Here is an 18807-nt window from a genome sequence, read left to right as displayed (position 1 = left end):
CTGTTGTCTTCTTGTTTTTAAGAAACATGTATTAAAAACTTTAGTGTAATTAAACTCTGTATTTCCTTTTCTTAGGACGACTTCCCCATGCCACTAAAAAAAAAAAAAAATCAAACTTCTATTATTTTACTTTAAGTTTATATCATACTATGTAAGTTTAAATTGCAATACCTTTTAATATATTTTGATTTTTGCCTGTTTTCTACAAGACAAATGTTAGAAGGCAAAATAGACATAAGTAAATATTAACTTACTGTAAAATACTAGAAAATCCTAAAATGGGGTTTGGGAGGTTATCTACAATGCTTTTTCTCACCCTTTAAGACCTTTTCCAGCTAAAAATGTTTTGCTGCAAGAATAACAACTCATCTGATACCTGTGTACGATTAATGTTTCTCATTTACAGCAGCCATGTTGTATCAGGATATAAAAAGGGAAATATGGCTTAAAAACATGTTTATTTGGTTGTAGAGATTCAGTGACTGAAGCGGTCCATCTTTTGAGATCTTACTAAATCCAGAAGTGATTAAATGAACATAAGAGTTCTGTGGGGTTTTTTTCCTAGTAACAAGGCTTTAAATTTATAGCTGGTCTATGTAATAATCATAAAGTATAAATTTATTTATAGTGAATATTGGTATATGTTCTAACAGATTTTTCTGTACACTCATGTCCTTACTACCTGTATATCATGTCTGTTCCTCCCTCTCACTCTCTTCTCAACACACACGTCTCCACATCTTTGACCCCCACAAGCATGCCCCCATTCCCTGCCTTTACCACTCACGTAACTTCCTCCTCCCTTCTCACAGGCATGGCACTGGGTATACTCTCCTCACCTCTCACAATCCTGTCTTCACACATTCACTCTCTCATTGCCCCCAACACTCCATCATAAACATACTCCATCTTCCCACCACGCACACAACATATATTACATTCATAACAAACAATGGATTCTTTATTTTTTTTCACCCGATATGTTATGGGCATCCTTCCATCTGTACGTAGGGATATACCTTCTTTTTATGGCTGTAGAAATGGTTGCATTTTAGGAGGGAGAGTCAACATCTAGTAGTCTTATTATATATAATAATTATATATATATCTGCATGTACATACGTATATAATACAACACATATATAGCATAAAACAATGTCAGGATTCTAGATGTCCACCCTTTGTTCTAGAAAACAATGTGCTATTGTAAATGTGCTATTTATGATGGGAATTAAGGTTTTCCCTTTACAGGCTCAAATTAAAATCTTTCCACTTTTTAAAGAACAGCAGCAAGAAAAACATTCTCACAGCCAAGGAACTGTAGAATAAAGAAGTAGAAACTGTACTATAGAAGTATTCTGTGACCAAAATTACATTTGACTGAGCACGGAATATGTGCTGGGAAAATGTGTAACATTACTGCTATTGCTGGGTTCTTCCTGTTGCTTGTGTATCAAAAAAGGGCTAGCCAACTTCAGGTCATTTCAGACCACAAATCAAGGTCCTACCAGCCAACTTTAACGTTGTACACATCTTGAAGTGAGGAGAGGACTAAGAATGGCCAAGTAACTTGCTGTTCTGGAAGTGTTCTTTCCAAGATCCTAGTCATTTGAAATGGTGCCCAGAGAACTTCTGGGGAAGACTTACAAACCTGAAATAGGAGATTATCATTGGTAGTAAACTACTGAAAAAAAATTTTAGCATAAAGAAATGTCAATCCCTCCCACTCTCTCTCATCCTCTCTCTGACACACAAGCCGTGTGGAATGTTATCCAAAGACTGAATTTCTTTAGAAATGAATATCATTGTAAGTTCACATAGTTAACTCTATATTAGCTAAAACCAATGGACATATAACCAAAAAAGATACACATTCATTTTTTTATAAAATAACACAATTTATTACTATTTTAAAACAAATCTCACAAAATAACATTCAGAAACAACATTTCTAAATAATTTAACATAATAAGTTTAGTCATAAAGTCATGCTACAAAATTCCTGCATATAAAAGTATTAATAGTATTAATAGATGTTAAAATGTTTTTCAGAATGGCCTTGGTTCTAGAAGCCAGATTCTGGAATGATGCTCGTGATCATGACTGGCACCCTGGGAGAAGTAGCTGGCTATCTGTATATTCTCTACGGCTACCAACTCACCAGTCTTGATGGGATGGATCCCTCTAGGCAATAGCACCTCAGAGGCAGGTACCCTTATGACCAAAGAAGCAGAGAACTTTCCACCCTTGTAACATGAGGCACAACTTAATCTAGCCAACATCTAAATTAATTTTTAAAATCTAGATATGGAACAGATAACTCAAAAAGTTTCTATTTGGAGTAGAAGAGTTCTACCTGACATCCCCTAGAGGGATGACTGCTGATGTAGCAGACATGGAAGATGACACCAAGTAGGGAAATAGGGAAATCCTGACCCTGTTTACATCAACAGATGACTACTGCTCAGGTGGGCTTAGAACGAGCAAGGATGAGGTCTGATTCTCTAATATCCACATGCAGGCTACTCAACTGTACTTATCTGTCCTTTAGGAGTACTTTCCACCTACATCCAGTTCATCATTTTAAAGTGCAAATCTACTGAAAAATAGTTTACTCTCCCCTATTCCCCTGTTAAATTTGCTAGATGGTAATTTGGTTGGCTGGTTCTCCTCTAACCTGCCCAATATGGGAAACTAGAATCCAGTTATGACTTTTCCAAGTGTCAAGTGAAAATTTATCTTAGGTCTGAAAAAGGTAAGACTCAGTCTTGTTTTTCTTTTCAATATTCCTTCTTTGCAGTCACTGGTTTTTAAAAAGGCAGGAATAGAGATACAGATGTGGGATTTCTAAAAGTTCAGTGATTTAAAAAAAAACATACCCTTAATTTTCTTATTGCACTTATTTTATAGTTTGAAAAAAAAAACCCCATGCTAAAGTGAAGATAAAGGAATATGGTTAAGTTAGCTGTGTCAGAAGCACCAACTCCACTACACTGAATCTTCTTTTATATTTATTTACAGACACGTTAAGCAGCCCAAATAAAGAAAATGTCTGCCAAAGGAATTAATTTCTGGTAGAGGATAACTTTCAATTTAGCAGTTAGTTTTCTCCTCCCTTTACCAACACATACGTAAGGTCTTTGTGAACTGACAGTCAGACTGCAGTTAGACACTAACTACTCATGACTGATGCTTTAACACTTCCCCCTAGTTTTTAAAAGATAATGATTAAATCCAACCTTTCTAGGACCTACACTTCCCATTTAGCCGTAAAAAAATCCAGGTGGAAGATCCTGGGTCACGGAGACAACTACCTTCAACTCCACTTACACATCACCAACTCTGAGAACAAGTCAACAGTTAAGATTCATTTCTTACTCCTCCTTATTCTACTTCAGACCACTGAAGAAGTATCAGAAGACGCATCTAGTCAAGATAAAATTTCTCTTTCTACACAGGAACCACATTTAAGTGTCTTATATCACCTCTATTTGTGGAATAGATCCAGTAACCATGCCAACGTTATCGGCCAGTTATCATGACCAGACATGCTTCTGATCACATACAAAATCAGTGTCTACACCAGCTAACTTTCATATATGATTACCAAGTTTTATACAACATTTTTCTGTATTTAATGATTGCTACAGTCTGCAAAATTTGTGCATTATTGGACAATGAATGCTTACAGGATGAACATTTAAAGAATAATGTACACTCCATTTTCTAAAGTACATTCAAAATGTTAAACTTTAGAGACAAAGCAAAATCTATCATAAAGTTGGATTCTGTTGATAGTAAGAGAGAGGTAGGTTAATAATTACTGTCCTAAGGTAAGCAAGAATGCTAAATAATAAAAATTGAGACGCTGCTGAAAACATAAGTTGAACCCTTCCAGCCCTGAGTTTCTAGTGTTATGTAAAAATTATTAAAATGAGCATTACAAATGAAAACACCAGTGACCACTTCCTTCCATCCATGATTATTAAATACATCACCTTCTTTCCATACAATAACTCAGGTGGCACATGGCTAGAGAGTGAAAATAAATGGACCCTGGACAAAAGGAATGTTGCTATAAAGAACTGGTTCTTAACCAGGGGCCAATTTGTTCCCAGCCCTCTGCCCCAGAGGACAGATGGCAATGTCTGAAGACATTTCTGGCTATCACAATTTGGGAGAGGGTTCTAATGGCATCTAGTGAGTAAAAGCCAGAGATGCTGCTAAAACATCCTATACTACACAGGACAGCCCCCAACAACATTATCCAACCTCAAATGTTAACAGTGCCAAGGTTGAGAAACTCTGGTTTAAAGGAACGAACTCCTATTAACAGAGAACATGAAAACCATACAAGACCTGATTAGGTAATACAGATATAAGCTTAGAGTTAGGGAACATAGGAAAGTTGAATTCCTTGATAAACTAAATAAAATTCCCTGTGAAAAATTAAAATACTGTACTGATTCTATCATTATGAAAATAGAAGAAATTTAATGATCCACTAAAATGGCATAATGCTTTAAACAAAGAGCACAGACTCCATTCCAAGTAGGTCAAATACCTAATCCAAGAAGCATAAACCAAAAGCATTTAATATCAGCTAAATCTGCAGCAGTAAAGGATGATTTGAGGAATGATTTGAGAGAATATTCTGAACTTCTTCATGTACCTTATCTTCCATTATCTGGTGACATGGATTCTGGCTTTAATTCCAAGAAAAGGATGCACAGAAGTCATTCAAATATCTGTTGAGTGGGACTTAATTATGAAATTTGTGTGAAATGGACACAGAAAAGTACCTTACACTTCTCTGAGAATTACCAATGATGAAAAGACATTAAGAAACAAGGAGAGACAGAGAGATTAGATTCTATATTACAGAATTCGGAAAAACCAAATACCAATACTGTAAGTCATTTTATAAACAAATTCAATATGAAGTCATTCATTCCCTATTATATTCACTTTCAGAGTAACTTTTAGAAAATATATCCATACATAGCAATATGGCTTCAAGTTTACCTACTAGATGAAGTGCAAAGTACAAGAAAAGAAGATCGTCTTCCCTCTTAGCTTATGGGCCTTAAATATTACCAAGGGGAATTCTCATTGCCTATGGTTCACAAAAGACATACCCAAAGGCTTTGAATGTATAAGCCAGTCAAAGTAAATATTTCTTCCCATAAGATTGTAAGGAAGAGCTAAAAGGAAGCTAAAAAAGTGTTGGAATTTTATTTATAATTGATTGTCAAAGCAGTGGTCCCTTTTGATCAGAGTGACTCAGAGAAATTATGTAATTCCTACTTAAATGACAGCTAAAAACTTCTGAAAGCCAGGACTACTTACGCAATCTTTTTTTTTTTTTTTTTTTTTTTTTTAAATGACTGTCCCCTCTTTGACTGGCTTTACACAAGTAAATGGAGAAATAAGAATCAACAGTCTCTGGTTGAGGGACTTTAGGCACAATTTGGCAGAGGGCTTGACTTTTTTCTTGCAGTCTATCAGTGATTCAGTCACAGCCTGCTACGGACTTCATCTGGTTACTGACTACCATTATCTTGTATTTTCCAAAAACAATTTTTTTCTTATATGATAAATTCTAAGCTCTCCATGCAACTATTGCTTTGCAATTTTAAGGTTAAGTTGCCTGCAGTGCTTCACAGAAGAAGCAGTCCTCAAAACTACTGCTATTTGCCTGGGATTCCATAATGAAATCTCTCTTTTCTCTCCACAACCATTTACATAATTCATTTTAAGAGCTGTTTAACTTTAAACTTTTCAAAAATATATTTTGAAATACTAAATTCCGCTTATTGAAAGGTACTGAACCCAGTCTTTACGTTCTATACCCTTATAACAATCACTTCTCCCAACATGAGGGTCAATAGACCGAAGTTATTAGGGCAGATTTTGACAAAAATGAATGGCCAACATTTAGGCTTGGAATTAAAATATAACTACTGCTTTTATGTATTTCCTTATCTAACATATAAGAAACTATAAACCAAAAAGTGTGCCTAAGATCAGGTTCACATTATATGTGTAATAAGATTAAAGTATTAGTCAGAGGAGTGATGATGACAGTCATTTTAACCACTGACCTGAATCATGGAATGACTGGCTGACTGTGCACAGGACTTGAGTGACCATGCAGGTAAACACAACCTAAATTCCAGTTGACAATGCACACATCTTGGGGACAACAAATAAGTAAATATAACATGGGCTATAAGGCCTCCAAGATATTAATTTTTTCCTTTTATCACCATAGCTTTTCCGATTGGACTTTACAGTCTTGATTCTAGGGCTGCTGCTGCATTTCTAAGAGGAACTCTTCCCATACCAAAGGCTTGACACATTTGTGCTTCTGAGTTATAAAGAGACAGACTTTTAGGAAGGATGGCCTATGATCTAAAAGTTAAATATAAATATTCAAATGCCTGGCCTAAAAAAAAAAAAAACTAAACTAACTAAAGAACCATATTTGTTCCTTTGTTATTAAAAATGACTGGTCTATAAAGGTTTCAGTAGATGGGGCCAGATAGTACATAACTGGGACTGAAGACAAAAATTAGAAATTTGTAGTTTCTAAAAAGAAAACTACAATATTTAAAGTTGGGGTTACCATTTTGGGGGAGAAATACTGGATAGGTTAAGAGAAAAAAAGAGATACGTTTTATCTTAAGAACCATTTGCCCCACACAGAATCTTTAAAATAGACAACTTATCTGTAGTTCTTATGAGATTTAAATAAGTTAACACAAAATGGAAAATGTGGTGTTAGTTATCTTCTTCCTCATCCTCTTTAATTACTGGAGTACCTAAAATGAAAAAGAAAATTATTTCTGGTCATTCTCAACAGATTGTTAAATTCTAAATGAAAATAGTTTTCTGTTAACCTGAGGAGCTCTGACATGCTGTGACATGTGCCACAATAAAAATAATTTCACAAAATAATCTCTTTAATTTCAAATTATCCAAAGGAGCCTCTCAGGAGAATCTGCAAATGGATTAATATAAGTAATTATGAACTCCTCAAATGCAGAGTTGCAAATAAAAACGCCCTCAGGTACTAGGCAGAAAAATAAAGCCCTATACAAACTTTGTATGATAAACATAAGCACAATAAAATAGGCAATCTCAGTATTGAATTTTTATGTTACTCTGCCAAATATTAAACATTGGGGATAAAATGGAAAAAAAAAAAAAGAACAAAAGCACAGAAAACAAAATACATTTGCAGGCTTTCACTGGGCCAAGAGCCACCCATTTCTGAGCTCTGGCATTTGAAGTGTGTCCACAGCCTGACCCTAGTCAACTATGCAGTCTTAACTCTACAGTCAGTCCCCCTCCACTTCAGCCAAACTGATCAACTCACTGTCTCCCAAACTAATCTTGCAAACTCCCATGTCTGGACTCTTGGTTAACAAAATTCCTCCATTTTGGATGCCCTCCCCAACATTCCTTTCATCTAAGCTCTACCCTTAATTAGAACCAACTCCAGCGCCTCTTCCTGTGTAATTCTTCCTAAATGAACATTTATGTTCTTTATGGTAGTGAGCAGTTTTACCTCTCTGTAATCCCTACAGCATCTGTGGGGGAAGAGCGAGTATTTTATTGAAGTATAACATACATACAAAATACAAAAATTATAAGCATATAGATTGATAAATGTACACAAAGTGAACACATCTGGTAACCAGCACCGGATTAGGACATTATCAGAACCCCTAAAACTTCCTCGGGCCCTCTTCCAGTCACTATCTCACTATCCTACAACAGGTACATTCGCTCCTAATGTCTAACACTGTAGATTATTTTGTCTGACTTTGAAATTGATATGAATGGAATGATACAGCATGCACTCTGTGTCTGGCTTCTCTTGCTTGACATTATGTTTGTATGATTCATCTATATTGTGTGAGGTTACAGTTCATTCATCCTCATTGCTGTTTAATACTCCATAGTACAAATGTCATAATTTATTTATTTATTCTATTGTTGTTGGACATTTGGGTTGTTTTCAACTTATAGCTATTAAAATGGTGCTGCTTACAAATGGCCAATAGGCACATGAGAAAGTGCTCAATATTGCTAATTATCAGAGAAATGCAAATAAAACTATACCTCACACCAGTCAGAATGGCCATTATTAAAAAGTCCACAAATGATAAAAGCTGGAGAGGGTGCAGAGAAAAAGGGAACCCTCCTACACTGTTGGTAGGAATGTAGTTTGGTGCAGCTGTTATCGAAAACAGTATGGAGATTCCTCAAAAAACTAAAAATAGACTTACCATATGATCCAGCAATCCCACTCCTGGGCATTTATCCAGAGGGAACTTTAATTCGAAAAGATACATATACCCCAGTGTTCATAGCAGCACTATTTACAATAACCAAGACACAGAAACAACCTAAATGTCCACTGACAGATGACTGAATAAAGAAGATGTGGTTATATTTATACAATGGAATACTACTCAGTCATAAAAAATAATGCCATTTGCAGCAACATGGATGGACCTGGAGACTGTCATTCTAAGTGAAATAAGCCATAAAGAGAAAGAAAAATACCATATGATATCACTTATATATGGAATCTAAAAAATAGATAAATGAACTTATTTATAAAATAGAAACAGACTCACAGACAAAGAAAACAAACTTACGGTTACCGTTGGGGAAGGGGGTGGGAAGGGATAAACTGGGAATTTGAGATTTCCAGGTACTAACTACTATATATAAAATAGATAAACAGTAAGTTTATACAATACTGCAGGGAACTCTATTCAGTATCTTCTAGTAACCTACAATGAAAATGGATATGAAAACAAATATATGTATGTATGTGTATAACTGAACTATTATGCTATACATCAGAAATTGACCCAACATTGTAAACTGACTATAGTTCAATAAAAAAAAAAGTAAAAAAGAAAGAAAGAAAGAAAATCACCTACAAAACTTTTTCATACTCTCTAGACCTCCTTCATTCTCTCTCCAGATTCTGAAATATCCCTCCATGGGGATTCAGCCCCAGTTAAGAACAACCATCATAATAAGCTGGTGTGGATAAAAGGGTTGAATACTCAGCTGTAGATGGAGGTGGTAAGGGAGAGATGAAGAGATACAGAATAGGAAGGATAGAATGGCAGGGCAATAGGGGTAGGGAAGAGGGGAGAGAAGGGTTGAGGGACAAGGAAGCCTCAACCACAGACAACTAGGTCCTTTTATTTTGGATGTGAATATCAGTGTGAGTATGGTGATGAAGACAGAGGGAGAATATGCATTTGGTACATGGTATGATGATGATGATGATGATGATGATGTAGCTGGATATTACTATCTGTTTCTTCTAAGTATTTTCTTTTCTCCCCATTCAATGAAGCAGGCTAGTTGGCTCTGTGCATCATTGCTTCAGGAGCCATGTGGAAAGGAGAAACAGACCATCAGACTTACTGGCTTTTGTCTTTGAAAAAAGTGCAAGAAGATCACCGAGAAGACAGAGTTTGTGGGAAAATGTAGAATGATGTGAAAAGGAAGGAGGGGGATAATGATCTCCTCAGACTAGAAAGATATTGCCTTGGGCTGGCAGAAAGGAGGAAAGTCTATGGGTGCTAGAACAGTCAGATCCCTGGCCTGGCTTCCTGTGAGCACCACTGGGAGGAGGAAAGACCCAGAGAGGTCTGTGACTATTACCATTTCTAGTTTTTAGATGACAAAAGAACAAAGTTTGGTAAGATCAATGAACTAGCACAGTAACAAAAAAGCTATTAAGTGGTAGAACTGGGACTTGAACCCAGTCATTCGGGGATCTCTACTGACACTGACACCTATCTTAGATACTGGGTAGCAAAAATTAGGGGGGAGAGAACACTACAATTTTGACCTAATTTTGAAAACAACTGCTTACTATTTATGTGTAATTATTTTGTGTAATTAATTACGTGTAATTAATTTGCAAGACAGTCTCTTTGGGACTTGAGAATAAGTCCAGCTTTCCAATAAGCTTTTGGTTTAGGGATGATCTTATACCAATCTAAACATTCTAGAAGTTTTTCATCTCACCCTGGCCCAAACTTGAACCATAAAATTTCCTATGTACAGAAATGGCCTTGGAGACTAGAAACAACCTATCATTTTCTTTAGTTTTGCTCCCATTCGTGATTCTAGGTTACAAATTCAATTCTTACACCCAGAAAACATTTCCAAGCTGCCTCGGAGACACTCACCATCTAGCTTTTTCAGTTTGGGCACTCTCTTGGTAGCCTCTTCAATCCAGTTCCCCTCAGCAGAATGTTTCTCTTCCAAGGGATTGCCTACAAACACCAGGTCTTCCAGGCATGGCAGCTCTGCCAGCTTCACAAATTCAGCTATAAGTACAAAGAATGCATTCCACATTAAAATGGCAAGTTTTACTGTTATGATTTCAGGGGTTGAATTCCAATATCACTACCCCTCCGTTTGTCACTATTCAGAACAATTTGTTGTTTGAGATTCTGAAGGAAATAAGGGAAGTTCTACCATATGAAGTCATTCTCTGAAGACATTATGGAAAGGGAGGGAAAGGGAGACATACCTCGTCTACCTTTATGCTAGCCTAAGGAAGGGATAAGAAGAGGAAATGAGGTTCAGAATCAACTCAGTCTCCAGTGACAGGTCTTCTCTATGTTGTACTGCATCAGGACGGGCTAAGCTAAACTGCTTTTGTCTCTACTCAGTCCCTCATCTCCGGATTCTTAAAGCAACTCATTCAAGCTTCTATTGTAGAACTTATCACACAGTTTTATAATTATTAGCTTATAAACTAATCTCCCCTAAGATGTGAACTCCTTGAGGGCAGGGATAGTGTCCTATTCAAATAAGTATCTCAAGAGCCTGTCATAGTTCACGGTACATAATAGGGCTTTAAAATGCTGAACAGATAATGTAAATAAAAAGCAAAGCAATGTAGATGTTAAATAAGTCTTCCACCCAATAATTATTAAATTTAAACTGATTCTCTTTAGCCTTTGGACAATAATTTTTTTCACAATTAATAGTACCAGAATCTATTCAATTATAATCATTCTAAGTAAATATTTAAATGTAAATTTCAAGTGTTTAACTGAAATATAGGTACTCCTATAGCTATTTCTCTCTGTGCTTAGAAAGAAATGTCCCCATTTTGCATCTTGTTCCCTATTGGGCTATATTCTATAAGCAGGAGGTAGAAGGTTAGCAAAAAGCCAGCCTCAGCTTACCCCAGTCTTTCACCAGATTATTAGACATGTACAGAATCTTCAGTTTCTTCATTACATGGATCCCTTTCAACTTCTCAATAAAATTGTAGGAGATCCACAGTTCTTCTAACGTGTCTCCTACTGCTTCCTGAAAAAGAAAGCAATTTGATTAACATGATTTTTTTTTGTTGGGGAGGGGGAGATAAAAAAACTAACCAACACAGGTACTGGGGATTGAACCCAGGACCTTATGCATGCTAAGCATGGACTCTACCACTGAGCTACACCTTCCCGCTCTAAATGCTCATTTGAAAGCTTTTCCTTCCATCACCTTCCTTATAAGCATAAAGACAATGGTTTTTAGAGAGAACTGAGATCCACCTGTCCAATGGCAGGATTGCTAAAGACTGTGTGGGAGTTTTTTCTTATTAAGAAAGCCAACTAGAATATTTTCTTCCTCTCTTCAAACTGATCTGAACTAAGAATAGGTACTGAAATCACCAAGAGAGGAAATAACAGCACTACCTTATCACTTTAGATATAATCAATGGTGGTACAAAGATTCTTCCTTCTTTCATAGACAAAAGAGAAAATATAGTAATTATTTCTTCTTTAAAACAACAACAACAACAAACTAGGTAGAATCAATTCAATGCTCAACCCCCTCTTAACCCAAAAGAACTTACCACATTATATCCACATGGTAATGCCTAGAATGTAGGGCCCAGGTCTATGTCCTGGTAACTGACCTTTCAAAGACTACAGAGAATAAATGTACCCTGGATAAAGATCCTTAATGCGTTTTCCATACTGGTGGAGACAAGGGGAAAAGCCGAGAATGGAGTGGCCTGAGTTAGTTGTGTGTGTCATCTCAAGTCCCACAAGTCATCTTAGTTTCAACTTTCTGAGTAGAAAAATAAGCTTCAAATTAAAAGAAATTTTTATAACAGTCCATCCGGGCACTTTTATATCAGAACTTTGTGATTTAACCAACCCCTTCAGCTAGTATTCTGATATCTTCTCTCAAAAGATATAATTAGTATGTCACACATATCTTTTGGAAGAGGGGAATCGGTCTTCAGATAATTTAAACTTTATTGCACACATTTTCATTGTACTGCATCTCCATCCATCTCATGTCTTCAATTTAGAAAGTGTGAGGTAGCAGAAAAAATTAGTGATTACATACTAATTAGAAAATGTAGGCTCAATTCTGGGTTCTGCCACTTATTTAGTGTCATTTTACAAGTGCAGACGAAGACTCTAGGTCAATTTTCACAAAGCCAATTTGATCAATTCACCAAATGGTCAATGTGTTAAATTTATTCTTTTCCTGATTTACTGAGAAATTGTTTACTTACAAATTATAGCAATTCATTTTAAATATGATAGGACAGAATACGATAGAAATCACTTTAGATAGGATAACTTCTGAAGGTATGTCCTGCTTTGTTTACTCTTTTAAATTGCTAATTCAGTTTCAGCTTAGTTTTCAGCCATTTGGATGCAGCTGTTTGGCCATAACCAAATATCAGTGCATTGGGGCACTTTACTTGAGAATATAACTTTGCAGAAGGAGAATTTCTTATTGATTTACAAATGTTGGATAGATTTTGGATGTCCAGGGCACAGTTCTGTCTTTCAATACATTTTTAATCTATTCCATTGTCTTTTGTACTTCTCTAAATATAAGGATTCACTCATCAACTCAGTTAGGATTACTATTTTTCTGTGTTTTAATCATTTGAGAAGTTATCAGTGTCTAAAATATGAAACTGACATTGTACAAAAATGGACTGACAAATCCAACAGCTGGGATAAAACAGCTGCAGTAAAATTAACACTAAATAAAACCTTAAAGAAAAGTTCAAAAGGTGTTGAAATCATTCTAAGCAACACAATTTTCTATATAGTTCTAAGTAGGTAATAAAGACAAGATTTTGGTGAAGCAATCTTGTGAATATTAATCAGTAAAACTTGGCTAAGTTTGTATCAATCAATTTCGTGAAATCTGTCATTCAATAAACTAGGTCTTTGGAGAACTGGACATCGAGTGAATAGGCATTTAGCAAATTGGCCTGCTTCCATGAGTGAACAAATAATTTCTTTTCTTAATTTCTGACTCTGAAATAAGGAGATAGCACCTCATACCCAGTAGGATGACTACTATCAAGTAAACAGAAAATAACAAGTATTGGCAAGGATATGGAGAAACTGGAATCCTTGTGCACTGTTGGTGTGAATGTAGAATGGTATAGATGCTATAAAAAACTGTGGCAGTTCCCTCAAAAATTAAAAACATATGAACCAGCAATCCTACTACTGGGCATATACCCAAAAGAATTGAAAGCAGGGTCAAAGAGATATTTGGATACCAATGTTCGTAGTAGCATTTTTATGCCAAAAGGCAGAAACAAGTAATTTGACAAATAAAAATTTTAAAACTCCATACAGCAATTATGAATAAAGTAAAAAGACAAATTAACAAACTAAAATAAAATACATTTAATAATTCTGAAAACTGTTTGCATTAAATTGCAGTGTGAAATCTTCAATCAGATTGCTTAGATTTGACCATGTCCTCCCCCTCTTCTTCCTCTTCCCTCCTGTACTTCTCTCCTTCACCATCTTCTTTGTTTGTTTCGCTATTCATTTGTAGATGAACACCTGGGTTGCTTCCATCTTTTGACTATTGTGAATAATGCTGCTACGAACATGACTGTACAAATATTTTGTTTGTATTTTTTGGGGGGAGATCATTTGTCTTTTTTTTTTTATTAATTTAAAGAGTAACACACAAGGTAACAACAATAACAAAAATCAAGCAATACAAACAAATATAAATTCTCTTTCTTACCCATGCCCTTTTCCCTTCCCCAGAGATAACAGCTATCACCAGAAATATTCTATGCATATATGTACATAAAATATCCACTTTGCTTCTTTTTACTTAATAATATATCTTGCAAATTATTCTGTTTCAGCACATATAGGTAATTCCTACCTCATTTTTTCCCCTTGATACATATTATTTATTTAGCTAGTTTACCACTGATAGACATTAGATCGCAGTCTTTTACACAAGCTATACTGCAATGAATATACTTGGTCCATCATCTTTGTTCATGTATGTGAGTATGAAAAATTCCTAATATAGAATAGCTGAGACAAAGTAAATACACACTGAGGACTGTGATAGCTATTGACAAACTGCCCATCTCAGTGATAGTGTTCAACAGTGCTTGGGCACTTTACACAACTATCTGAGCCTCAGTTTCTTTATCTTAAAATGAGGATTGAGGATTTTTTATCTTAAAATGAGAACATTATCTACTTGTTGTGAAAGTCAAATGAGATAATCCATGTAGAGTCTGCTACATAGTTCATAAATGTTAACTGCAACAACAATAATAGTAATAACATTCTCAATACTAGATAATTACTAGGAATACTGAAGAATGCCTAGATTTTAATAAGAAAAAGATAAAAGTAGTAAAAAATATGTCTGGTCAAATTAAAGAGGAAACATACATAACTAATAAATATATAAAAAGATGTTCAAAGTCACAATGAACTAAAGAATACAAATTAAAGCATAATACTCCATTTTTGTCTATCATATTGGCAGACATTAGAAGTAAGGATAATACTCAGGATGTTGGGGGTGGAGGGGATAATCCTCACCTATATACCACTGATGGAGTAGACACTGGCATAAGCATTGGGAGCAATCAGACAAAAATTTAAATGCACATAAATAACCTCAGCTTTTCTACTTTTAGGAATCTAGCCCATGTTAACACTCAAATAACTGCTGAAGGATATATGTGAAAAGATGTTTACTATAGCATGATTTGTAACAGCAAAAAAGAAAGAGAGACACCCCTTCCTCAAGAAAATATCTGGAAATAATCTAAATGCTCAGCAGTACAGGAATAGTTAAATACATTGCTGTATAGTGATACTGGAGAAAATCACACTATTAAAAAAAAGAATGCATTAAATCTGCGTGTTTTGACATGGAAGGAGATTCCTGATATACTGTTGAAAGAAAAAACAGGAAAAATATGCCTGGTATAATATCAGTACAAACATACACATATAGGTAATTCCTACACACACACACACACACACACACACACACATACACACACACACTCACACATGCATGCACATGCACACAGACAGATAACTGCTTATTTGTATGTGCACAGAAAAAAATTTAAAGTATACAAATATTTCTGTTACCTCATGGAGTTGGGGAGGCAGGTAGGGAGAGTAAAGATTTTCACAGTACATTCCACATATTTATGAACTGCTTATTTTTATAATTAACACATATTACTCTTAGAATTAAATATTTAACCTAATAGTTATTGTAATTAATAATAAAATATGTTGAATAACTCAACAAATATTTATAGAATGCCTGCTACACGTATCAAGCACTAATGTAGATGCTGATGAACAAAACTGACATGCTTATCAGGACTTGTGTGTGTGTCTCTGACAGAGAGAGGGAAAGAGAACAAACAAATAAGAAAGATGGGAAGAAATTATAGGTGGTAAGAGTTATTGCCTAGAGGAGTGCTTTAGGGACAGGGTAGCTGGGTCTCTTTTGAGGAGGTGACATCTGAGCTGAAGTATGAAAATTAAGAAGGAGTGAGTAGTATGGAAATCCAGGGTTGCAGAGTTTTTAAGGCAGGGGAAATAGCAAGTACAAAGGTCCTCAGGGGGGAATCAACTTGGTATGTTCAACAAAGAGAAAGAAGGCAAGTGGCTGCAGATTACCAACTAGAAAGACGAGTAATATGAAATGAGATCTGAAAAAAAAGCAGAGGCTGGCCAGATCATATATATAAATGGGCTTATAATGTACCTTAATAGTCAGTTTTCCTAAGGCATTTCAAATAAACTCCTTTCCTTCAATTTAACATTCCATGTTTCACATATTTGAGTAGTCATTTGTAACTTACATAGGCAGCTATTTAAATCATGCTATGAGGCTGATGAGTCCAGATGAAGAAATCATTTTGTATGTGAACCTATTCAAAGTCTAGCATCTGTATCCCTATGCAGATTTACTTTTCTTTAGTCTATGCATAAGTAGTAAAGCTTTTGGACTGATAAAATGTTGTTTTTGGTATATTTATAATATATATATACACACACATCCTGGAAAAAAAACCAACTGCTGGGTGTTATTGATAGGAGTCTATAGAAAGTAAAGAGATCTAAGTAAGTGATGGTTCAGCTAAATAATATCTTCATGAATGCCTTTAATCCTGTATTTATAATTTCTTTGTGGTTTTTATGTATATATTACATTTCATGGGAAAAATTATATACCATATTAATATTTGAGAACCTGGTGTTCTGTAAATACCTGGGAGAACAACAAACATCTAGTTTTGGTTCTAAAACTTCCAGGGTACGTTTATTTGCAAATTCTTCCTTTACAGATAACTCAAAGTAATGTTTAGCTTGAAGTATAATAAATTCTGAATTTTTATACTACAATTTAATATTTTATCCATCATGAATAATGTTCCTGTATTTGACACTTTTTATCATCTAAGGCTCAGAGAATGAAGAGAAGGCAAAATGTCTTTAAATTTACCAATCATTTAGAACATAAAAAAATTTTTTTACAGATAATTAGGATTTTACTCATCATATCTAGCTAGAAAGCAAACAATTCATCTACTGGTTATGGTTTTAGGGGAGAAAACTTCCTTTATTTAACCCCAGGATGTAATCTCTAAGAATTTCCAAGCATTTTATAAATTTATTAGTAACACTTTACGTGAGTAAATAGACATGTAGATGTGGGAATATTATTCAGATAATTCAAGATAATTCCATAATTGTACCTCTGAGCACTGACTACTGTTCAGGCATTTTGGCTGTTTCTGTAAATGGGGTGGATGGCCATTTTAGCCTGTCTGGTCTTGGGAGATTACTGTTGGGGAACATTGAAGTTTCAAACTCTTTGACCCCTATGACGCACAAGCTAGACTTACTGGGGGAGGGTGTGGAGGAGGCCAAAGTCACAAAATATTCCAGAATTTTTATGAAGTATTTAACAATAAGCACTTTTTAAAAAGTTGTCTTTTGGGGAACATGTACAAGAAAAAGAAATCAGCTTCATCTTTTCTGAAATTGCTTAGCTTCACAATATTGTTTTACCTGAACTTCTTTGCAAGGAAATTCAAATGGCCAATAAATATACAAATAAAACACACTGTCAAAAACTTGAAAAATGCCCAAGGTTGAAGTGGAAACGGGAACCCTCACAGATTACTGGTGGGAGTATAAACTTACAAACTTTCCAAAGGATATCTTGATAATATGTCACAAAAGCCTTAAAAGAAATGCATACCTTTTGACCCAGCAATTCCATTTTAAGGAATTTATCGAAGGAATTATTCATAGATGTGTGCAATAATACAGCTAAAAGGAGATTTGTAACAGCATTGATTATAATAACTCCAAACTGGAAGTAAATAATGAATAATAAGTAACTGATTTAAATAAATTACAGTACATCAATAAAATAGAATATTATGCTGTCATTAAAAAGGGTATGGTTGAAAATTATTTTAAAAACTCAAGTCATATCCTTTGATCAAAATCCTCCAATGGATTTGCAAGCCACTTGGAAAAAAATCTAAAATCTTATCATGTCTTATAAGGACAGGTTCTTGACTCCCTCTCCAACCTCACTGAGGACAATTCTCCCTCATGCAACTCAAGCATACCAGACAGCTTCAGTTTCAAGATATTTGCACTTGCTGTCCCTCTCAAGTCTAGAGCATTTGTCCCTTGGTCAGTTCTACAGCCTACATCCTCACTTCCAGAGAGGACTTCCCATCTATTTATGTTTTCTTACATGCCTCATTTTTCTTCATTGCATTCATTACCACCTTGTGTATTATATAATTATTTTCTAGTCTGTCTCCCTCCACTGTAATATAAGTTCAATAAGAGCATGGACTTTATTTTATATTCTTCTGTACTTCCAGTGCCTAGAACAATGCCTGGCTTAAAGTAGGCATTCAGAAAATATATTGCATGAATTTGTTGAGTGAATGAATGAATGACATGGGAAGATTATCTTTACATATTAAGTAAAAAAAAAGAGATGCAAAACAATATGTACAGTATGATTTCATTCTCAACATGTCCATCAAAGAATAGAAAAAAAGCAAGAAAGATGTCAATCAAAATGTTAGCAGTATTTAAACTGTCAGTGGTTTATAGATATTTTGTATATTTGCTTTTCTATTTTGTAAAGTTTCAGCAACAGACAAGTAGTATTTATATACTAAAGAAAAAGAGCGTATGCTTTTCTAAAGTAATAAATGAGAACCTACCAGTCCATTTAAGTTCTTTATGTTGTTTCTTCCTAAAGACAATATCCTCAAGTTTTCTGTAGAGGAAATAAAGCAATGTTTGGTTTATTAGAATTATATTATACAATATGTAAATCTAATATTATAAAAGTTTAATAAATTTTGAATAATAAATAGTCTTATATCATAATAAAGGCTGTATGAATAAGAAGTGGTAGTCAAATAGG

The 18807-nt window shown here is 34.9% G+C and overlaps 1 protein-coding gene across 1 annotated transcript in view; it reads right to left on the bottom strand.

Annotated features, from left to right (window-relative positions):
* Positions 1-6265: 6265 nt before the first annotated feature.
* The window catches only part of DNAL1 (dynein axonemal light chain 1), a 29609-nt gene continuing 17067 nt past the window's right edge, over positions 6266-18807 (bottom strand). The window contains exons 5-8 of the mRNA XM_010976536.3: positions 18602-18657; positions 11247-11373; positions 10236-10376; positions 6266-6824 (exon numbers count right to left, since the gene is read on the bottom strand). Coding sequence (XP_010974838.1) covers positions 6784-6824; positions 10236-10376; positions 11247-11373; positions 18602-18657 — 365 coding nt within the window. The 3' untranslated portion in view covers positions 6266-6783. The remainder of the gene's footprint in view (positions 6825-10235; positions 10377-11246; positions 11374-18601; positions 18658-18807) is intronic.

Source organism: Camelus dromedarius, chromosome 5 (assembly GCF_036321535.1).
Source record: "Camelus dromedarius isolate mCamDro1 chromosome 5, mCamDro1.pat, whole genome shotgun sequence".
NCBI classification, from domain to species: domain Eukaryota; kingdom Metazoa; phylum Chordata; class Mammalia; order Artiodactyla; family Camelidae; genus Camelus; species Camelus dromedarius.
The sequence above is the reverse complement of the archived record's forward strand: the minus strand, read 5'-3'. Positions and strand labels throughout refer to the sequence as shown.